At 40.2% G+C, this 24050-nt stretch overlaps 1 protein-coding gene across 11 annotated transcripts in view; it reads left to right on the top strand.

The window, feature by feature from the left end:
- Window positions 1-24050, top strand: part of ECT2L (epithelial cell transforming 2 like) — a 72206-nt gene that overhangs the window by 15044 nt on the left and 33112 nt on the right. For all 11 annotated transcript variants that reach the window (XR_005066425.1, XM_037045640.1, XM_037045642.1 and 8 more), the window contains 4 exons: window positions 14586-14748; window positions 19611-19863; window positions 20720-20888; window positions 21607-21745. Coding sequence is in view for 10 of the 11 variants with exons in the window: in XM_037045640.1 (XP_036901535.1) it covers window positions 14586-14748; window positions 19611-19863; window positions 20720-20888; window positions 21607-21745 (724 nt within the window). In the remaining variant the exon portion in view is untranslated. The remainder of the gene's footprint in view (window positions 1-14585; window positions 14749-19610; window positions 19864-20719; window positions 20889-21606; window positions 21746-24050) is intronic.

Below are 24050 nucleotides of genomic sequence, written 5' to 3'. Positions count from 1 at the left end.
TCTCAATATCTCACACAGTCTTGAAATTCGAGTCATCTCGACTCTTCCGTCCCTTCAGCTTGTGGTCTGGCCATGTTCCTGTCCTTTCACAGAATTCCCGTGGTCATGGGCAGTCATGTGAACTGTTAGCATTTCTTGTTTGGGCAGGGGGTGTTAGAGGTAGATGAAGCTGAGAGAAAAAAAACCCCTTGAATTTGAAAGAAAAGGAGAAACCCAATTAAAAGCCAAAGCCATTTAATCGGGTGGGGATGAGGACAGAAGGAAAGTGGGTGGTGAGAAGTTCATTGGCCTGTATTAGGCAAACCTGTGCACCTGAAGTTCTCACTTCCATTTTGTAAATGGTGTTTCTCTGCTTCGTAATGTGGAACGTACCTTTGTAGCACTTGGCGCCGCCAGACATTATGTTATATTCAGTGCTTGTTGGTTTACTTAGTGCCCGCCTGCCCACTAGAAGTGAGAACTCCGCGGGACTCTGCCTGTCCCGAGCACTTAGAGCAACACCAGGTACATAGGTGTTACCCCTCAGCAAGTGCTTGGTCAATGATGAAGGAAGATGTCAAAAACACTCCTGTTACAACAGGAACAAGAAGGCATTCAGAAAGAGACTGTCGTCTGATAGTTCTCAGGAGGAAAACATTTTTCAAGATCTTAAAAGCTTTTGAATAGAGGTGATTACTAATAAGTTGCTTCATTTAAGACTTTTCATCAATGAATTAGTTCAAGACCCCTATAAAGCCAATCCGAAAGGAATTCTGCACAGCAGTAAAAGCGAAGGGTGCCCTGGGCTGCTGTTCCACACTGTCACCTGTGGGAAGGGCACCTCTTGAAGTCCGTTGCGCAACCTCCCAAACGCAGCTGCCCAGGCCGTAGTACCAGCCACTTATAAAATACATGGTATTAGCTTCCGAATGTACCAAATGGAGAATTCGGGGCTGGAAATGGAGACTAGGTTTCAAGGGACTATCTGTCTATATTCTGTATTTAAGAATCTCTTTAGGAAATAGCCAGGAAAGCTGCAGCAGCATTAGGGTCAAAGTGGCTGCCCGTGGGACCTCAGTGGCCCAGCAGGTCTCAGAAGCCCTGGTAGTGTGCCCACTTGGAGTCATCGGTAAACAATAGTGACGTTTGTCATCTTTCTTCTGACTCTCTCTATTGATTTCCTGGTCCGGAGGCTTTCAAGGGAAAATAACAGAAGTGCAGTTCAAAGCACCTGAAGAAGAAGTGGGAGTTGACTGATGTAAGATTTGTCTAGCTTCAGGCTGGGCTAGGTACTTGGAATCAAACAATCTGACTAGGTTCCTCCCTCCCCCTTCATCTCTCCCTGCCTGTCTCTTTCTCTCTCTTATCTCAGCTCTGCTTCCCTATCTTTGTTGTATGTAACTAAAAAGATAAGTGCAAGACTGTTAATTAGGAAATTATACATTTGTATTAGGGGTAATAAAAAATAACCCTAGATAAATAGATGTTTCATGTTCAAAAATGCCAATTCTCTCCAAATTAATTTTTGAGTTCAATTCAATCTCTGTTCAAGTCCCCAAATGGAATTTCCTTATGGACCTTGAGAAACTGATTCTAAAGCTAATCCGGAAAAGAAAATGGACAATGGTTAAGAAAAATTTAAATATAAAGAAAAAAAGTGAAACAGTAGCATTGCCAGATAATAAAACCACTTTAATCCATTTAATAAATATCCCTTACAACCCAGCAATTTTCCTTCTGAGTATTTATTTTAAATAGATAAGAAAACAAAAACACTGATTTGAAAAGATATATGCACCCCTATATTCACTGCAGAATTATTTAAAATTGTCAAGATATGGAACAACCTAGTTGTCCATTAATGGATGAATAGATAAATAAAGATATGATATATAGATATATATGTATATTCAATGGAATATTACTCACCAATATAAAAGAATGAAATCTTGTCTTTTGCGACAACATAGATGGACCTAGAGAGTATTGAGCTAATTGAAATAAGTCATATAGAGAAAAACAAAGGCCATATGATTTCATGTATATGTGGAGTCTAAAACAAGACCAAAAAATGAACAACAACAACAAAAAAAACCACAAACAGACTCAGATACATAGAACAAACTTATGATTGCCAGAGTAGGGGGTGGGGGTGGGGTGAGTGAAAAAGGTGAAGGAGGAAGAATAGGTATGAATTTCCAGTTATAAAATGAATAAACTATGAGGATGTAGTATAAAACACAGGAATTGGAGTCAATAAAATTATAATAAGTTTACATGGTGATTTACTGTGTAAAGTATATAAATGTTGAATCATTATTTTGTACAACTCAAACTAATACAATATTGTATGCCACCAAACATTAATAAAAAAAAAACTTTAAAAACATTTTAGGACTTACTGTAAAAAAGAAAAGAACCTTAAACATAAAAAAAAGAAGAAATACCCCAAGTGGTATTTTAAATGTGAAGAGGAACAGGACTGAGATGAAGGAGAGGGGTATGAAGGACAGGGGCTGGCATCTGCAAGGTTGGACTGGTCACACACATAGGCAGCTGCCTCGATCTTTCCTCGTCTTCCTTCAATGCCTCTTCAATGGGCCTGTCGCTGTGGATTACCGGCCACCTCCCCCCCCCCGGCCATGCCACCCCTCGATTCCTGTTCCTCTTCCTGACAGAAGCCCGTTTTACCCCAGGTATCACGTGCGGCAGGGGTGACTGATCACCTTGCCCACCAAGGGTGAGTCAGGGTTAGACAGAAGCTTGTTAAATCCATCTCTCTTGGTGGTGTCTGGTTTAGGAAAGGGTGTGTATATATTAATTCTGCCCAAGGGGATGTAAGAGCGTGGCTGCGAGAGAGCTTCTGGCAGCGTTTTCTTGGTTCTCAAAGGGACTTAAACGGGGACCTGAGGAAGGAACATGGCCTCTTCCAACCACCCAGCCTGCGGCTGCTGTTGTGTGAGAGTTATGCTCAGACTAGTGAGTTGTTTGGGAACCATCTCAGGGGGTAATCCTGGGGACCGAAGTAAATGCTTAAGTACACCAAATATGGAAGGACTTTGGCCCTTGATGACATCATGGAGTCCTTGACTTCACTAGCTCGGAGCTGCCCTGATTTTCCTTATTTTTTAAGGAAAGGCTATATATGGCAAACCCACAGCCAATATCATACTCAGTGGGCATACCTAAGCATTTTTCTGAAGATCAGGAACAAAACTGGATGTCCATTTCACCATTTTTACTCAACATAGTACTGGGAGTCCTCACCACAGCAATCAGACAAGAAGAAGAAATAAAAGGTTTACAAATTGGAATGGAGGAAGTAAAACTGTCACTATTTGCAGATGACATGATACTGTATATAGAGAACCCTAAATATGCCACAAAACAACTACTAGAACTGATAAATGAATTTAGTAAGGTAACAGGATAGAAAATAAATATCCAGAAATTGGTCGCATTTTTATACACCAATAATAAACTATCAGAAAGGGAAACTAAGAAAACAATCCTCTTGGGGTGGTAAACCCACAACACAATATACAGATGATGTGTCCTAGAATCATGTATCTGAAACCCATGTGATTTTATTAACCAATGTCATTCCAATAAATTCAATAAAAAATTTTACAAAAAGCAAACAATCCCATTTATAATTACATCAAATATATATATATATATATATATATATATATATATAGGAATACATTTAATCAAGGATGTGAAAGACCTGTACTCAGAAAATTAGAAGAAACTGAAGAAAGAAGTCAAAGCAGATACAAGTAAGTGGAAGCATATATTGTGCTCAGGGGTAAGAAGATTTAAAATGTCTATACTATCCCGAGGCAATTTATATTCAACACAATTCTTATCAAGATACCAAAGATGTATTTCACAGAACTAGAACAAATATTCAAAAATTCATGTGAAACCACAAAAGACCCTGAATAGCCACAGCAATCTTGAGAAAGAAGAATAGAGTTGGAGGAATTATACCACCTGATAACAAACTACACTACAAGGCCATAGTAATCAAAACAGCCTGGTACTGGCATAAAAACAGGCACATAGATCAACAGAACAGAGTGGAGAGCTCAGCAATAAACCCATGCCTTTATGGTTAATTAATATTTGACAAAGGAGGCAAAAACATACAATGGGGTCATGACAGTCTATTCAATAAATGAGGTTGGGAAAATTTGACAGATAACATGCAAAAAATAAAACTAGACCACCTTACACGATTCACAGAATAAACTCAAAATGGACCGAAGGCTTAAATGAGAGACTCAAAACCATAAAAATCCTAGAAAACATAGGCAGTAAAATCTTGGACATTTCTTGTAGCACTATATTTTTTCTGCTGTATCTCCTCAGGCAAGGGAAACAAAAGAAAAAATAAACAAATGAAACTAAAAATTTTTGTTTTAATTTTTTAAAAAATACATTTATGGCCTGGCCAGTGTAGCTCAGTGGATTGAGCTCAGGCATGCAAACTGAAGAATCCAGTTTCGATTCCCGGTCAGGGCACATGCCTGGGTTGCAGGCCAGTTCCCAGTAGGGGACACATGAGAGGCAACCATACATTGATTAAAAAAATACATTTATGGAGTTTATAGATACAAAGGGAGAAAAAAAAGAAACATCCAATGTGAGAGAGAAACATCAATGGGTTACCTCCCATATGCACCCCAACTAAGGATCAAACCTGCAGCCTAGGTATGTGCCCTGACCAGGAAGCAATTTTCCAACTAACTGAGCCACACCAGCAAGGGCCAAAGTAAAAAAGTTTTGCACAGCAAAAGATACCATCATTGAAATGAAAAGATAACCCACTGAATGGGAAAACATATTCTCCAGTCATGATAAAGGGTTAATATCTAAAATTTATAAAGAAATTTTCAGCCCTGGCTGGTGTGGCTCAGTGGATTGAGTGGCAACCTGTGAACCAAAGGGTCACCGGTTTGATTCCCAGCCTGGGTTGTGGGCCAGGTCTCCAATAGGGGGGTGTGTGAGAGGCAATCACACACTGATGCTTCTCGCCCTCTCTTTCTCCCTTCCCCTATCTAAAAATAAATAAACAAAATCTTGAAAAAAAAAAGAATTTGTGCAATGCAACACACAAAAAATCCCCCAAACAATTTAATTAAAAAATGAGCAAAGGATGTAAATAAACACTAATCCAAAAGACATACAGATGGCCAAAAGATATACGAAAAGATGCTCAACATCACTAATCGTCAGCAAAATGCAAATTAAAACCACAATGATGTATCACCTCACACCTGTCAGAATGGTTATCATCAATAAATCAGCAAACAAGTGTTGGAGAGGATGTGGGGAAAGGGTAACCCTAGTGCACTGTTGGTGGGAATGCAGACTGGTGCAGCCACTGTGGAAAGCAGTATGGAGTTTCATCAGAAAATTAAAAGTGGAACTGCTTTATGACCCAGGGATTCCACTTTGGGCAATATATCTGAAGAAACCTGAAACACTGATTGAAAGAATATATGCACCCTTGTGTTCATTGCAGTGTTACTTACAACAGCCAAGATTTGGAAGCAGCCCGAGTGCTCATCAGCAGATGAGCAGATGAAAAACTGTGACACCTTTACACCATGGAATACTGCTTGGTGGTAAAAAAGAAGAAAATCTTACTTTTTGCAACAGCATAGATGGACCTCGAGAGTATGAAGTGAAATAAGCCAATCAGAGAAAGACAAATACCATATCATCTTCCTTATATGTGGACTCTCATGAACAAAATAAATAAACAAAATAGAAACAGACTCATAGGCAAAGAAAACAAACTGACAGCTGTCAGAGGGGAGGGGAGTTAGGGGACTGGGTGAAAAAAATGAAAGAATTAAGAAAAAAATCGTAAACACAGACAACAGTATGACGATTACCAGAGGGAAAGGCAGGGTGAGGGGAAGGGAGATGGGGGAAAAGGGAGGTAGTGATGGGAGGAGATTTGACTTTGGATGGTGAACACGCTGTATAATATACAGATGATGTATTATGGAAATGTATACCTGAAACCTACACAATTTTGTTAACCAATGTCACTCCAATAAATTCAATGAAATTTTTTTAAATGAAAGGAAGATAAACAGGTTTTTAAATGGACTACAATAGTCCATTTACCAAGTTGTTACTTCTCTGATCACACAGGGGTCTAACCTTTTGGTGTCTCTGGGCCACACGGGAAGAAGGGTTGTTTGGGTCACACATTAAAAACATTGCAACGTGTAATCACAAAAAAATCTCATAATGTTTTAAGTAAATTTATGATTTTGCGGTGGGCCACATTCATAGCCATCCTGGGCTGCACACAGTGTGTGGGCCGCAGGTTGGGCACCCCTAGAATCTAGCTGAGAACCAGCCAGATTTGGAAAAACAAGGAAGTATTAAGTGGCCAAACAGATGTCTTTTACACACTGCAGAGGGCCTTTCAGCCCTCAGTCCGAGTCTAAGTTGTTTATTCATTCAGGGCTTCGAAAGGAGTTATACATGCTCTCAAAACCAGCACACCTTCATCCAACCCTCTGTATCTCACGTTCCCAGCGAGAGGTGGTGAATGCCCAAGTGTATGGCACAAGGCCTAGGTGACTTGGAGTCCCCAAGGCTTCTGCCACCTCTCAATTCTACTCCCCCTAGGAGGCAGAAACACGGACCACATGAGTGTCCCATCCCTTCTGTCCGCAATGCAATGAAACAAAATTATTGTTTCAGGTTCTGTGGGGGCCTTTTTCATCTTTTGCTTGCGGTGCTACTCGATGCTTTTACAACGTGTTTCATTGTAAGCGACACTAAACTTGACACACGTGATAAAGGACACATTTTACTCTCACGTAACTGAAAAATCCAGAGGTAGGTTTGGCTACAGTGAAAGCCTGATCCTGAGGTTCAGAAATAAAACCAACACCTTGTTTCTCATCGTCCCTCTGTTCTGCCTTCCGCAGCCTTGGCTTCATTTATTACACTTCCTCCATGATGCCCCGGAGAAAAAGTGTTTCTTTGTTTGTGCTTTACTCTGATTGGACTAGTTTAGGTCCATGCCCACTTCTGACTAACAGCTCTGGCCGGAGGACTGGCCCACAGGAACTGACTCAGCCTTCATCATGCACTTTGTGGGGGCGGGGATGGAGCCAACTTCATAGAAGCACGTGGACTCCCGAATTGAGATTATTTTACCTAAAGAAGGGGAGGCAAAAGCTAAAGTCTATTCATTCAGCATCCAACAAATACTTACTGAGTGCCTGCTGTCCCCTAGGCATAGTCCCGACCGCGTGGGACTCAGCACTGAGCAGAGTGTCAGAGGCAGTCCTGCCGTCTGAAGTTCATATTTTCGTAGACTGAGACTTGTTGTAAAATAGAAAAAGGGAACTGTTCCTGCCTGTTATTGGATATTTGACAGTGCATGTTAACACCACTGTAAATATTTTGGGGTGTTTTCCACATCTCAGAAGTTAGAGCAGCGTGGTAGACTAAATAATGGCCTCCAAGTACATCCCGGTCCTAACCCCTGGAATCTGTGGACTTACCTCATACAGCGAAGGGACCATGCAGATGTGATGAAGGACTGTGAGATGGGGAGATTATCCTGCATTATCAGGACTCAGTGGTCCTTATAAGGGATGCAAAAGTCATCAGAGTCAGAGAGAAGGTGTGGTAATGAAGCAGCAGGAGGGAGAGAGGGAGAGGGAGTTGAAGATCCCATGCTGCAGGCTTCGGAGATGGGCCAAGGAACACAGGCAGCTACAAGGACCCGAAAAGGGCAAGGAAACAGAGCCTCCCCTCAGAGCCCCCAGAAGGGCCCAGCGGCCAACACCTTGGCCCATCTCGACAGGTATCAAGCAAATAGCTACAACTGTGCTAAGTGACAGAGGAAAAGTAATGGGTACCTCACCTAGTCCAGGGGCTGGGGAAAACCTTGACTGAGGATTTGGCTGGGGGCTGAAGACAGAGTAGGAGTTGGACAAGATTGGAGAACACATGTCTACCTGGAGGGAACAAGTATGAAGCCTTGGGTTGTTTTTGTCTGCTCAGTAGTAATACCAGGATTTTAGGAAAAGATTTTATCTATTTATCTTTAGAAGGAGGGGAAGGGAGGAAGAAAGAGAGGGAAAGAAACAGAGATGTGAAAGAGAAACATTAATCAGTTGCCTGACCCGGTACTGAACCCACAACCCAGGCATGTGCCCTGACCAGGAATCAAACTGGTGACCCTTCTGCTTTATGGGATGATGCCTAACCAACTGACGCACACTGGTCAGGGTAATACCAGGCTTTTGAAGAAGCATTGGAAAATTGGTATAAACTAAAAGAGTACAATACCAATCACTCATAATCCCACTACCCAGATATAACCTAATTTTTGTGCATATGGGCACCGTTCCATCTAACTATAAACTGGAATATACAAAATATTTTAAATCTTTAAAGAACCCTCTTCAGTTTCCCTTCCTTATAGCTATGCTCTTTTATTTTTTTAAGATTTAATTATTTTTAGAGAGATGGGAAGTGAGAGAGAAAGAGGGAGAGAAACATCAATGTACAGTTGCCTCTCGCATGCCCCCTACTGGGGACCTGGCCTGCAACCCAGACATGTGCCCTGACTGGGAATTGAACCAGACACCCTTTGGTTTGCAGGCCGGTGCTCAATCCACTGAGCCACACCACCCAGAGAATGGTGTGGCTTATTCACTAAAGACTTACTTTCGCTTATTCACTAAAGACTTTAGCATCTGGTTCTCCATTTCCCTTATACCCCAATCTTGGTTATTATTCTGTGTCACATGGGCATCCACATGGAAACCCATCCAATACAGACCCTTGCCAGGCTACATAGAGTGTTTGTGAAACAACCAGACAAGACAAAGAGGTACTTAGGCACCCAGAGAGCAGGTCCTTCGGCCCGACTCCCTCACCACTCTCCAGGCGATCTCTCCAGGCGGTTCTCCCACTCATTTCCATCACAATTTTGGCAGCTTCTTCCCAATTCTTATCAGAAACTTAAGAGCAGAGAATTAGATTCAAGTCCTGTATTACTAAGCCTTGTTATTTTTGCAAAGTACGCATTGTACATTCAGTGGCACACTGCAAAGTATTATCATGAATTATTTAAATGAAGCTATCCTTGTCCCAGTAAATAAGCAACACACATTTGGTTCGTTGTCTCCGGGTTGTCATTTCTCTTCCCAGATTTCTTACATTGCAACACTAACTAAAGCGCAATGAGCCGCAGTGTCATTACCACAAACTACCCTGCTTCTGCCGCCCGTGTAATGATTTCTTTTTTAATGTGGCCAAAGCATTTTCTCTTCTTCTTGCCTCGGATTCATTATACTTGGATGTGTCCTTGGAGCAGTGCAGACAAGGAACAAACATAAAACATGTATAATCGAGACTTTCTTTAAAAAGTAACCCAGACTCAATGTTGCTCTTTTGCCCTGCTGGTATGGAACAGGAGAGGCTGGGGGTGAGAAGGGGCATGGCGACAAAAACTCTGAAGGTACTGAGACCCATCTTTGAAAAAGAGGCTGAAAACGTCCCTGTTTTGCATCTCCTTCTTTTTTTTTTTAGGATTTTATTTATTTTTATTTTTAGACCAAAAGGAAGGGAGGGAGAAAGAGTGGGAGAGAAACATCAGTGTGTGGTTGCCTCTCATGTGCCCCCACACTGGGGACCTGGCCCACAACCCAGGCATATGGCCTGACTGGGAATTGAACCAGCTAACCTTTTGTTCACAGGCTTGTGTTCAATCCACTGAGCCACACTAGCCAGGGCTGCATCTTCTTTTATTGATCTGTTTTGTGATTCTAAATGAGAGAAAATTGTCTGTCAGGGGCCAGTAAAATGACTATGAAAGCTGCCTCAGACAGTGATGAGTTAGGTCAGGGAGCCTTTGAGATGCACTGTTCTGGGTATTCGCACAGGCTCATTCGGCCTGAATGTTAACCTCTATCAACACTGAGAAGGTTCCCCCAATGGCGTTTCTGTGTGTGGACACTACATGCTGCCAGGACAGGCACAAGTTCATTCTTTGCCCCCTGCTTACATCACACACGAACACGCACACACACTCATCTGTTCCCCAGACCGACGTGCCAAAAGCTTCATCTCAGAGCCACTCTGTCTCAGGTTGTGATAAGGGCAGTGCCTGGGCAATGATCAAGAGGGAGCAGTGACTTAAAGCCAGGGGAGTAGGAACACAGAAAAGAATAGGCAGCCATTAAACTTTGGAACTAAAGCAGGTAGCCTCTTCTTTAAAATAACTTTTTTTTTGTTTTGTAATAATTTGTAATTTCTAGAAAAGTTGCAAAAATAGTATAAATAATTTCTTTATCCTGTTCACTTGGATTCGTCAGTGGTTAAAATTTTGCCGTATTTTGCCATATTATTCCAAATCATTTGAGAGTAGATTGTAAACATGGTGTCCTGAAAAAACAAGGACAGTCTGCCGAACAGTCAAAGCACATCGTCCCCTCTCAGGGCATCAGCAGGGACAGGGCACCACCATCCAACCCACAGCCTCCGTTCAATATTGCTGATTGATCCAACAATATCCCTGACAATTGTCCTTTCCTTCCCAGTCTAGAATCCAATCCACGCTCACCTAGTGTACTTAATTTCCATATCTCTGTAGCCACCTTCAATTGCTCACTGTTTCCTTGTCGTTTCTCACTTGACACTTGAAAAGGACAGATGTGCTGCTTTGTTGAATGACCTTCAATTTGTGGTTGGCTGATATGTCCTCAAGACAACACTCAGGTATTACATCACTGACAGGAATAACACAGAAGCAATGCTGTCTTCTCAGTGGGCCGTGTCGGGGGCCAACCATGACAATGTGTCCCACTGCTCGGGACACTGACTTTACCACTTGCTTGGGATGGCTAATTAGGAAGTATTTTATACTTATTAATTAATAAGTAACTAAAGTGTATTTAAATGATTACTTAAAAATTTTTATTGCATGTTTTCCCATTACCATTTAGTCCGCTGTGCAGTCACTACCCTGCTGTCCATGTCCATGAGTCCTTTTTCCTTTTTGCTCCATCCCTCCACCCCCTAGTCCCCCCACTCCTTAGTTGTCAACCTGCTCTCTATGAGCCCGCCTCTGTTTGGCTTGTTGGTTCAGTTTGTTCATTAGATTCCACATAGGAGTGAGATCATATGGCATTTGTCTTCCTCTGATTGGCTTATTCCACTCAGCATAATGTTCTTCAGCTCCATCCATACTGTTGCAAAGGGTAAAATTTTCTTCTTTTTTATGGCCAAGTAGTATTCCATTGTGTAAATGTCTCATTGTTGTGTTATTCACTCATCTGCTGGTGGATACTTGGGTTGCTTCCATATCTCGGTGATGGTAAGTAATGCTGCAACGAACATCGGGTGCTTATGGTCTTTCAAATTAGTATTCTGGGTTCATTCAGATATATTCCCAGAAGTGGGATGGCTGGGTCAAAAGGCACTTCCATTTGAGGTTTTTTGATGAAACTCCACACTGCTTTCCACAGTGGCTGCACCAGTCTGCATTCCCACCAACAGTACAAAAGGGCTCCCCTTTCTCCACATCCTCACCAGCACTTGAATACTTTTAAACTAACTAGAAATATTTGAGTCTATACATATATCCTGTTTCTCTTCAAACTTGTCTGGTGCATCCATTGATGATTCTAATCTACAGCATTTATTACTATGAAAGCTTCCAAGAGGTGATTTTCTAATTTAATTCCTTCCACCTGTAGTAGTTGGAATTCTGTTGTATGGTAGAACTTGTCCTTCTCCTAAGACTTGTAATGAGGCCCAAGTTAAGCCCACAGTTGGGGTTAATTCATGGTCAAGACTTGCTCCGGGTCTGATGGATGTCAGTAACCTGTTCATGAATGTAACTGAGGTTCTTTTTGCCCCTAACTGGAGATGCCATTTTCATTTCCTGTTGAAACTTTCCGAGGCTTGACCCACTTTGTGGGAATTTAGGCAGAGAAGACACGTTCCAGAATAAGATCTGTTCAGAGCCACACGTGCTCTTTCAGTGAGTTCATCTGTCCCCAGTGGGATCCAGGGCAGCAGGAGACACTTAGCAGTCAGAAACAGTTATGTAGCCCCAGTGGCCTGAGGTAAATGACTTCTGGTAAGTTCTTGTTGCCAAAGTTTCCAATCAGCTGTGAGATTGGTCACAAGTGTCTGTAATTCCAAGAAGCTTGGAAAAGATTAGGAGTTCCAGGGAAGAGTTTGATTTACTGATGCCTGGATTGCTTCCAAACTGTCTTATTCTGGTGTTTCTTCTTATTCAGTGATGACCACCTCCCTCTACCTGGTGGCCTGGGATGGTAGCAGATGTTTATGGCTAATATCTAAGGGGCACAATTGTTTTCTGTGCATTTGTTTGTTTTTGTAATTGGTGGCTGTAGGGCCAGCAGTGCCTCTTTCATGGGCTCTCAGATGTTTCTTTGGCCTATACCTCCCCAAGGTGATCACGTCGATGGGGCCTTGCATTGTGTATTCTTTCAAAGTCCACCTGTGCCTAGGCAGCTTGACATGCAATGTGAAAAGTGTCCTTGATAGATGCCATATAAAAAGTTTTCTTTATAGATGTCACATTAAGAAGTTATTGTTGAATTTATGTGGGTATGGTGATAGTATGAGAATATATATTTTTAAAAAATGTTCCCTTATTTAGCTTACACAATGAAGTGTTTATAAATAAAATGATATGATATTTTAGACTTGTTCAAATAACGTGGATTCAGGCAAGAGGAAGGAGGAGAAGGAGCCAGAGGGTGGGGAGAAGGAGAAGAAGAAAAAGAAAGAGCAGAGACAGATTGGGTACAAGATAAAAATTATTTAAATTAGTTAATGGAATCATAATACTATCACCAATATTAAGGTGAAATAAAGAAAACTTTAGGTAAAAGGAAACTGACAAAATTTGTTATCAGAAGACCTGAAGTAAGAAATGCTAAAGAAAGTCCTTCGGGACCAGGAAATTGATACCAGATGGAAACAGATTTATAAGCAGGAATGAAGAGCACAGGAAATGGTAAATGGGTAAGAAAATATAAAATATTTAAGTTATTTGAATTCATGGGACTGTTAAAAACATTGCATTGTGGGGTTTATAAGCAGATGCAGCGTATGTGTCAACAAAAGCACAGAGGATGATGAGAACTACACTGTTGCACTGGTTTAACTATCATGGTAACACTAACTTTACATAGACTATGAAAAGTTAAAGATGCACATCACACTGGCTACGACAATTTAAAAGTGTAATTAAAGAAGTTGTCTAAAAGCTAGTAAAGGAATTAAGACAGAATACAAAACAAATTATTAATTCAAACAAAGCAAAGAGGAGAAATAAAGTTTCATAAAACAGATGGGACAACCAAACAAAATGAAAACTTTGATTCAACCATATGAATAATGATATTAAATTATAAGGGGACTAAACCCTCAAATAAAGGGATGGTTGTCAAATGAGCTGAAAACAACATCTGTGTCCTGACTACGAGGGATACATTTTAAATATAAAGAAACGGATTGGCTAAAAGTAAAAGGATAAGAAAAGATACAATGCATGAATAGCTTTTTAGAAAAGTAGTAATAAAATTGATAAACTCCTAGCAAGAGTAACCAAGAAAAAAAAGAAGGAAAATACAAATTATCCAATATCAGAAATGAAAAAAGGGCCATCGCTGCAAATCTTACAAACATCAAAAAGGAAATAAAAGAAAATTATCGATAATTTTATACTCATAAATTCAACATTTAAACAGTTGTTTTGTAGATTCCATAGCTGTGTGTAATTGTTTTGTAAATGCTACATGCAGGGTACATGCATTGAGACAGTTTTACTGCTTCTTTTCCAATGTGTATGTCATTTATTCATTTTGTCTTGTTGAGCTGGCTAGGACGTCCAGTGTACGTTAAGCTGAGTAGTGAGAGTGGACACTCTTACTTAGTTCCTGATGTCAGGGGGAAGGCATTTAACATTTCACCACTAAATGTGATGTAGCCAGAGGTTTCTATTCTAATTGTATTGGGAAGCCATTCTGAGCTTTTACGCCTATATGTGACATCATTTGATCTGCATTTAAAAATCCACCTGGGCTGCTGTGTGGAGAATGGGTTCTGGGCAGACGAAGTGGAAGCAGGGAGACGATCAGGAGGCTGTTCCAACAGTGCAGGGGAGGCTGGAGGTGACTTCGACCAGCGTGACAGCTGCGGAAACAAAGCCACGTGGTTGGATTTGGGGCTATAATTTGGAGGCAGAGCTGACAGGCCCTGCTGATTTATTAAATTGGGGTGATGGAAAAGGGGGAAAGAAATTTCAGATTTATAGCTTAAACAACTAAGGCTATTTCACTTTTTTTTTTCTTGTGGATTTTAAATACTTTTGTTATTCATCTTCTTTGGAATGGATCATGGAAAGTAGACAGAGTATTTTTGAAAAAAATATAGCTTATGTTATTTAGGATTTAATTATTTTTTACAGGTAGACCATTAGAGAAAGAACAATGATTAATTTTATACTAAATTTTAGTCGACTTTAGAAATTAGTGTTCTGAATTTAATTTCTGTATCTTTTGTCTCAGGTTTTTCTACGACCAGTTTTCAGAAAGGATGCAAGTGGCCAGAGTGGATTTCTCTACCGTGTTACCACGCTTCATTTCTCTCTACATCTTTTCCTTTCTGAATCCGAAAGATCTGTGCACTGCTGCGCAAGTCAGCTGGCCCTGGAAGTTTTTAACTGAACAGGTTTACTAATTGTCACTTCCTAGTAGTAGGGCCCGGATACGTTAGTAATGTGTAATGAGGCGATTGGGCTAACTTTCTTCCCTAAACAGTCCTGGCTGGGGTGGCTCAGTGGATTGAGTTGCCAGCCTGCAAACCAAAGAGTCACTGGTTCAATTCAGGGCATGTGTCTGGGTTGCAGGCCAAGTCCCCAGTAGGGGGTGCGTGAGAGACAACTACACATTGATGTTTCTCTCCCTTTCTTTCTCCCACCCTTCCCCTCTGTCTAAAAATAAATAAATAAAATCTTTAGAAAAAAAAAGATAACTGAGGATCTCTGAACCATAATTAACTTGCCCTTAAGAAAAAAATGGAGATACGTTAAGGTAATTTATTTTGTAAGTAAGGGGACATACACTATTCTAATAATTCATGCAATTTTAATAATTTATAAATACTCAATTATTTAGTAAAATACCTTTTCTTGGCTAAAGGAGTCTATCCTTTCATTAAAATTATTTAGGCTTGGGGTTTTATATATTATTATTTTATTCATGATAAATCGCCTTGAAAATTGCTGTACAATCACAATTTCAACTGATCTCTCTTTGGCTAACATCCATTGAGGAAGATAAGTCTGGATCTTCAACATCCTCTGCCATTAATGCTGCTCTGTTTTCCTCTTAAAAGACTGAATGAAATGTAACGGTAGACATAATTTTAGAAACAAGTCAATAATTTGTTTCTTTAACCCATGCACGCCTTCCGGGGTGGGTTGTGCTGAGATTCTGATCTCAGAGACTGCTGTGCTCTCTGTGACGGGCCCACATGCAAAAGGCATCTGTGAGCCCTGGGTTGATTGCTATAAAAATCCAGGCTTACTGTTTGCACAGTAGTTTGTTTTCTTTCTACTTTCAACCTTTCTATGTCCTTATATTTAAAAAATATTTCAGAAAAGAATGTAGTTCTTTTTTTAACATTTAGCAGTCTGTGACTTTTAGCTGGGGTAATTTGGTCTGTTTACTAAGTAAATACTGATATATTTGAACTTAAGTCTACCATTGTACTATTTATTTTTTGTGGGTTCCATGTGTTTTGTATTTTGTTTTTCTCCCTGTCTTCTTTTGGAGTATGTAAATATTTACCTGTCAATATTTTTTACTATTAATTATAAATTCTTTAGAAGTTGTCTCATGGCTACCAGAGAGATTACAGTACCCATTCTAGGATTATTTTAACGCACAGGAGGTAATGCAAAGAGCTTAGAACATTCAACTTCATCCCCCTCAACCCTTGTTTCTATGCTTTTGTCAGATATATTCTTTAAAGATTTTATTTATTTCTTTTTAGAGAGAGGGGAAGGGAGGGAAACAGAGAGGGAGAGAAACATTCATGTGTTTGCCTCTTGCATACCGCCAACTGGGGACCTGATCTACACCCCAGGCATGTGCCCTGACTGGGAATCGAACTGGTGACCTTCCAGGCTGGTGCTCAATCTGCTGAGCCACACCAGGGCTGTTGTCAGATATTTTAATGTCATATATAACTTTTAATATATTTAAGTATATATGAAATATGCAAACATTTAACTATACAAAGTTCACAAGACTATTATTATTATTTTCTTTACTAAAATTATGCTTAAATTACAGTTTATATTCAATATTATTCTGTGTCAGTTTCAGGTGTACAGCATAGTGACTAGACAATCATGTACTTCGCAGAGTGGCCACCCCAATAATTCTAGTGCCCACCAGGCCCCACACACTAGTCGTTATGATATTATGGACTATATTCCCTATGCTGTACTTGGCATTTCTGTGGCTATTCTGTAACGACCAGTTTGTACTTCTCAGTCCCTTCACCTTTTTCACCCAGTCCCCAACTCCTCTAATACTATTATTTTATACAGTCAATATTTATTTATAAATAACAACATATTTACTTTTCTGTTGTTTGTGCCTTCCTGCATCTCTGAGTTTCCATTTGGGATCACTTTCCTTCTGAATTATCTTTAATATTTCTTTTCATGCAACTTGCTGCTGACAGACTCTCTTATTTTTTATCTTAAAATGACTTTATTTCACCTTCATATTTAAAGAATATTGCCACTGAAAATTTGAACTCTAGGTTGGCAGTTAATTTTTTATAGTACTTTGAAAATTTTCCATTGTTCTCTGGCTTCCATAACTATTTATTGAGAAGTAGAAAGTTTTATTGTTATTCCTTTAAAGGTAATATTTCTATTTCCTCTAGTAAGTGTTGAATATTTTTCTCTTTTAATTTTTTCATAATGTACCTAGAAGGTGTGCATTGGTATGTGTATTTATCTTATCTTTTTAATAGTAATAAAACTTTTAGTTAAAATACTATTTTTTTCTTTTTTTTAATTGTTGTTCAAGTACAGTTGTCTCCATTTTCCTGCTACTACTTTCTCCCACTCCACCCACCCCCACCCTCCATCCTTCTCCCCTTTGGCTTTGTCCATGGGTCCTTTATACATGTTCCTTGATGGCTCTTAGCCTATTTTGTGTTTTGCAGTGATTTTTGAATCTGAAATTTAATGTCCTTTATAGACTTTGAAAAATTCTCAGATTCTATCTCCTTATATATTGCTTCTCTTTTCCTTGTGGGATTCTGATACTTATCTTAGACTGATCCTCCACATCCCCTAAGTCTCACGTTCTCTCAGACATCTTTTCCATTCTTTTGACTGTTGGTGTTTTCAGTCTGGACTTTTCTTCTAGCCTGTCTTTCAGTTTACTAATCACCTCTTTAGCTGAATTCTAATTTGCTGTTAAACTAGTTCCTTGAGTTACAAATTTCAGTTATCATATTTTTCAATTCTAGAATGTTGATTTCTTTGCCCAAAATTTCCACCTAACCATTTAATTTCTTAAACATATTAATTATAGATTTTTTATTGCTGTTTAATGACAGTGGTCCCTATTTTCCCCCATTACTCTCCCCTGCCCTACCCATCCCCCACCTCCCTCATTCAATCACCACCCCCCAATTGTCTTTGTTCTTGAGTCCTTTATACATGTTCCTTGACTTGACCCTTCTCCTCTTTCCTCCACATCACCCCTCCCCCCTCCCCTCTGGTTGCTGTCAGTTTGTCCTTTATTTTCATGTCTCTGGTTCTATTCTGCTTGCTTGTTTTGCTGAGTATGTTAAACTAATAGGTTAGATCATATGGTATTTGTCTTTCACTGCCTGGCTTACTTCATTTAATGCTCTCCAGCTCTATCCATAAATGTACCACAGTTTTTTGGTCCACTCATTTACTGATGGGTACTTAGGCTGTTTCCAGCACTTGGGTATTGTAAATTGTGCTGCTACGAACAGTGGGGTGCATAGGCTCTTTTGAATTGGTGTTTCAGGATTCTTAGGGTATAATTTCAGCAGTGGAATTGCTGGTCAAAAGGAAGTTCCATTTTTAGTTTTCTGAGGAAATTCCATATTGTTTTCCACAGTGGCTGCACCAGTCTGCATTCCCACCAACAGTGCACTAGGGTTCCCTTTTCTCCATATCCTCCCCAGCACTTATTGTTTGTTTATTTATGATGACCATTCTGACCAGTGTGAAGTGATATCTCATTGTGGTTTTAATTTGCAACTCTCTGATGGCTAGTGATGCTGAGCATCCTTTCGTATGTTCCTGGGCCCTCTGTATGTCCTCCTTGAAGAGGTGTCTATTTAGGTTCTTTTCCCATTTTTTAATTGGGTTGTTTGTCCTTCTGGAGTAGTCATGTGAATTCCTTATATATTTTGGAGATCAAACCCTTGTCCAACGTATCATTGGCAAATATATTTTCCCATGTTTATTTTTTTTAAGTTCACATCTGATAATTACAATATCTGGATCTCCTGAGGTTCTCTCTCTGTTTATTCAGAGACAAATGTCTTTTTGTGTGCTTTTAATTGAGTATCAGATACTGAGTGCAAGAAGTTAATGTGGTAATTTGAGTCTCTGGATAATAGTATCTTCCTTCAGAAAGAATTTGCTTTTGGTTCTGGTGTTTGTTTCAGCTAGGAATAGATCCCCTAAATCTAATCAGAGAGTGAGATATTTCAAAGCTAGCTTCAGTCCTGGTGATAGTTTATCCAATTCTTTATCATCTCTACTGAAAAGGATCTCAGTTGAAATCCTGGTATGGTTACCAGGAATCTTCCCCTTAGTGGGCCCTTAATCTAACTTTGTTTCCTCTCTTCCCTGCAAGAATGCCTAAATGCTTTACAGCTTGTAAGGCTTTCACTTATAACTTTCTGCTCTGCCTGTCAGACAGCCTGAACTTGACTTTCAAATTGTCAAATGGTGTGAAAGCGATGCCAACAACCAGGCCCGCCCCTGGATTCCCCTTCTCCCCGGGGTCTTGGCTACACAGGTCCTTACACACTGTAACTCCATCACGACGTCAGATGGTTGTTGTCTGATATTCTGTCTAGATGTTTAATTTGATTACATCACATGAAAGTTGCTGTTTTCCTATCTCAAAAGTGGTGATGCATGGGCAATATCATATGGCTCAGTCAAAGTTGTTCTCAGGGGGAGGACTGGCTGAAACACACATCCACACCACTACTAGAAGCAGAAGTCTCTGAATGTGGGGTTAAAGTAACCAAGTGCTATGGGAGCACTAGATGAATATACAAAGATGGCTAATACATATGTTTATATATAACATACATGTTCATCAAAGAACAATTTTCCTGTGGAGTAAGGAATGTTTCTCATTTTTCAGAGTCAAGTTTAGACGGCAAGTCAACTGCACTAGAAATCTTAAAGTATTAAAACAAATGAGCTGTGTGCCTGAAAGCATTCTGACTAGGAAATTGACCTTTAAAAAACTCACAACTCATCCTTCTCACTTCTGCCTCTGAAGGATTGCCTATGGATGCCCAAGTGCATCAGGTTCGGGTGGTTTCTGCCCTATACTCCAACGGATCATGAATACGGTGCTTGGAAGCACCATTACATTGCCTGTGTGTCCAACTTAGACTGGCTGACACCGAGGGAAGCTGCCGCCCTATATGGGACCCTGAACGAACCCAAAACAGAAGACGAGGAGCTACAGGAGAGACAAAGAGAAAAGTGTCTAAGAAAAATAATGTGGGAGAAAATTGCACTGCGTAAGAGTGAGTAGCATTTTAAAACTTCTTATCTTGACCAAGTAGTATCAAAACCAATGGACTTACACACAAATTCCCAGAGAGGAGGGTCATGCTGTTTTTCTGGAACAGCATGTGGGTGGCATTCTCGGAAGTACTCATATGGTCAGGATAAGCTCTTTTTCTCTTCGTTGTATATTTCCAGTTAATTAATAAGCAAAAAATACTTCAGATGAACTATATGAGGTCAAATATCAGTGCCTCCATCGCCTGTCCTAGTTTTCCTCAAATTTGTAAGACCAAAGATAAGGAGGCGAGAGAAGCATGAACACAAGCCTAAACAAAGAAATAGGTTCAGGACAATTCAGAAGACTCTGGGTTGATGAGGAAGGAGGAGAAACGAAAGTGAGAGCGGAAGCAGGCAGAACGGCACTTTCTTTGAAGTAGAAAGAGTGGGGACCACACACTTTCAGCTGAGCCTTCTGACTCGTGTGGAAAGGTAATCGACAAAGTTGATTTGAGTTCTCCTTTTTATCCATTTATTATTCTACTGACTCACCCTCTGTGAGATCATAACAAAGAGAAAGTTGCTTGAAGCCAAGGAGGAGGACAGAAATGGAGGGAAGCCTATAAATTGACTGGTTTCCACAAGAAAAGAGTTACTTGTTCTCTGAGCTTTGTTCCTTGACCTGAAATGACTGGAAACTTGCAGCCACAGTGCGGACAGAAGAAGAGATACAAATAGAGAGCAAAAGTGGCCACAGTGATGGCCGTTTGGAATACCGCCCTGGCGCAGCCTGAGTTTTGATGCCTTTTATCTATGGAGACTTGGGGGGGAGAAGCGTGCTGTGAACAGCCGAGCTGGCTGCTGTTTGTCTTCCAGAGGAGTTATTCCGAGGCCGACCCCCCTGGGGGAGTGGAACAGGCTGCTCCAGATTGTTACAATCCCAATGCCAGCCACGTCTCTCCCAGCCTGTGCGGGATCGAGTGGGATTACACGAAGCTCTGGAGAAACAGCTTGTTTTGGCATCCTTAGAAGCTTTGCCCAAGCGGTAAGCAAGCCTCCTTTTCCTGAAGGCTCTGGACCATCTCTTAATACCAAGAATTTATTCTAGAATAATCTAGCTAACACATAGGATCTCATAATTATACAGCTCTTATCCTTGGATACAGCAAAAACAGTGGTCTTTAGCATGCTTTCTGAAGGAAGAAATATATAACATTTAAGTTTTACATTTCAAATATTCTTAACCCTACAAGGAGGCCATATTGTGGATATAGTATATTTTTGTACAAAGTTATTGAGCAAATATATCGCTTTTCCAGAAATGTTTTAGGGTATAAGCATATCCAAATGATAATGTGGGGGTGGGGTAGGGGTGACTGTGGAAAGAATGGAGACATTACTCAGGTAACTGGATAATGGGAGGATTATGGAAATTTGAAATTTCTCTACTGCCCCTTTTCAAAATGTTTGTTCGAACCCCTAAGTAAGTCACTACATTCATTTTAAGTGCCCCACAAAAGCTAAGTTCTGAGAGAACTTTCTGGCATCCCGCAGATGAAGGAAGAGAGGACCAGAGGGCAGCTTTGCCCCCGACCTGCCCAGGAGACCCATTTGCCTTTATCCCCAACTGCAGGGACAGACCGAGGTACTGATGCCACCTGCCTCATATACAGCATGTGGCCGATGGACACAGAGAACATGTAATCAAAGTCGGATGAAGAGAAAATGAGAATTTCACTTACTTCCCCCTCTTTCCCCTATAGAAGAAATGTTTCGGGAAGATATTCGTACCCTTTACTACCAAAGAAAAGTTGGCGTGGAGGTTTTAAAAATGACAACAGCCCTTCAGGTGCTTCCCCACCACACTTCATATTAATATCATCTCGGATTCCTGCATATGAGGTACAGAGTGTGTTAAAAGGCCAGGCCTCTCTGAATCAAGTTCTCTCATTGACACTGCAGATTGTATGACGATGTTTGGCCACCGAGTGCATGAAAACGGTTCATCTCCTAAAAGACACTGGTCCTCTCTAAGTGGAAATTTACAAGCACAATAGTATCTTCCTTCAGACAGAATTTGCTTTGGTTCTGGTGTTTGTTTCAGCTAGGAATAGATCCCCTAAATCTAATCAGATTTAGAGGATGAGAACCAATAAAGATAACCATAAATCAAAATTAGAGACAGACTCATAGATGGAGCAGGCTGACAGGTTTTTGGGGGGTGGGCTGAGTGGGAGGTTGAAGGGATGGAGCAAAATAAAACGATAGAAAAAACCTCAGGGATACTGACAGTAGTGGGGTGGCTGCCTGGGGGGTTGTGCAGGAGGGTGTGGGGGTGGGTGGGGATGGATGGACTTGGGGTGGTGAACACGCAATACGGAGCACAGGTGATGTGCTGTAGAATCATGCACCTGAAACCGGTATAATTTTGTTAGCCAGTATCACCAAAATAAATTCAATAAAAAGGAAAAGAAAGAACTCAAAAATGACAGCTTCTATTTTCTTCCACTGAATTTTTATACACTTTTGTTGTTGTGGATGAATTAGAAATTCCTAAAATTTTAATGTGGTAATTAGGATGTATGAAGTGTAGCCATTCTTTGATTACAGAACGTTAATTTAGTTCTTTAGTGTGCTCTCCTACAGTGTAAATAGCACTCAGTTAAGTTCTTCCAGTATAGAAAACACCTGTTAGGTATTTGAGATTTATTAATTGCGGTGTCATAGAATTCAAAGCACTATTTAATAGGTCTCTTCTAACAGAAAAGTTTATTATATAGATCACTTCATGTAAAGTTATTAATTTAAATTAAACCATTAAAAATCTCTAGTGATCCAACTGATGGGAATATTCAACAAAGGTTTGTATCGTGCATGCTTTATGAGTGAATATCCATGTGCATGTTGAAAACTGCTATGAAGCCCTGGCTGGTGTAGCTCAGTGGATTGAGCACAGGCCTGCGAACCAGAGGATCGCAGTTCGATTCCCAGTCAGGGCACATGCTTGGGTTGTAGTGCAGTTCCCTGCAGGCCAGCTCCCAGCAGGGGATGCACAAAAGGCAACCATACATTGATGTTTCTCTCCCTCTCTCCTTCCCCTGTAAAGACAAATAAATAAATAAAATCTTTAAAAAAAAACTGCTATGAAGTATCAGCTCACTGAGAACTGTTACTTCTAAAAAGAGCACTAATATGTAATTACTGAAAGTAAAACAACTTTATGAAAATAAAAGAATTACTAACTAGTTATTTTTAAGATTCTCTGAGTGAATTATAAAATGTATGGTTTGATTACTTGCCTATTTAAAAATTAAAATAAAAATTTAAAGAAACAAAAAAATAAAAATAAAGCACTAAAGGCCTAAACTGCCTATATTTAGTAGGTACCCAATAAATACTTACTGAATTTGTTGCACTTAATCCACAAAAGAACAAGGTGATTACAGATTATTTTAAAATTCTTTGGAATGCCCAAGGAATTAACAATACGTACCCACCACCTCTCAGAGGAATAATGTCAGAAATCCTACTTCATGGTATATATAATGAGGATGTCATTAAATTAAAATACACTCTTTCTATGATGAAGTCACATATTTTAATTTTGATGTGAATAAGAAAATAAAGGAAGTACACATATATATTAATACACAGATAGGGACATATGTAAGTGATATCTAGTAGGTTATATTCATTAGCCTACTTAAAGTTTTGCAAAAAATTCCTATATGTTTTTAAAAATTATTCTAGAGAAAGGGGAAGTGAGGGAGAGAGAGGGAGAGAAACATCAATCAGCTGCCTCTTGTGTGCTCCTGAGCCCAACAGGCAACCTTTCAGTTTGGGAAATGATGCCCGACTAACTGAGCCACACCGGCCGGGGCCAAAATGTTTACTGTTAAGATATAAAATCACTTCTATTTCTGGGCATCTAGGGATGAACACTGACCACTTACAAGGGCTGACTTAGTGGGTCCACAGGAAAGCAAGATCAGAGTTCTGATCTCCACGTGGACCACAGTTTCCCTAATGATTGAAGATTCACTGTGCAGGGCACAGAGGGTAACGGGTGACAGAGCATGGGTGAATAGACTGATATAAAATAAGTTCATTCTCCTACTTGTCCTCTGTATATAATACTGTGTCGCAGCTACTGGATTATGAATGTGATGTGGGGGGTAGGTACAAAGGAGGGTGGATGTGTGGTAGC

Source organism: Sturnira hondurensis, unplaced genomic scaffold, assembly GCF_014824575.4.
Source record: "Sturnira hondurensis isolate 20B ecotype Veracruz unplaced genomic scaffold, ASM1482457v3 Scaffold0004474, whole genome shotgun sequence".
Lineage (NCBI taxonomy): Eukaryota > Metazoa > Chordata > Mammalia > Chiroptera > Phyllostomidae > Sturnira > Sturnira hondurensis.
Note: the sequence above shows the minus strand (reverse complement) of the source record. Positions and strands in the feature narration are given on the sequence as shown.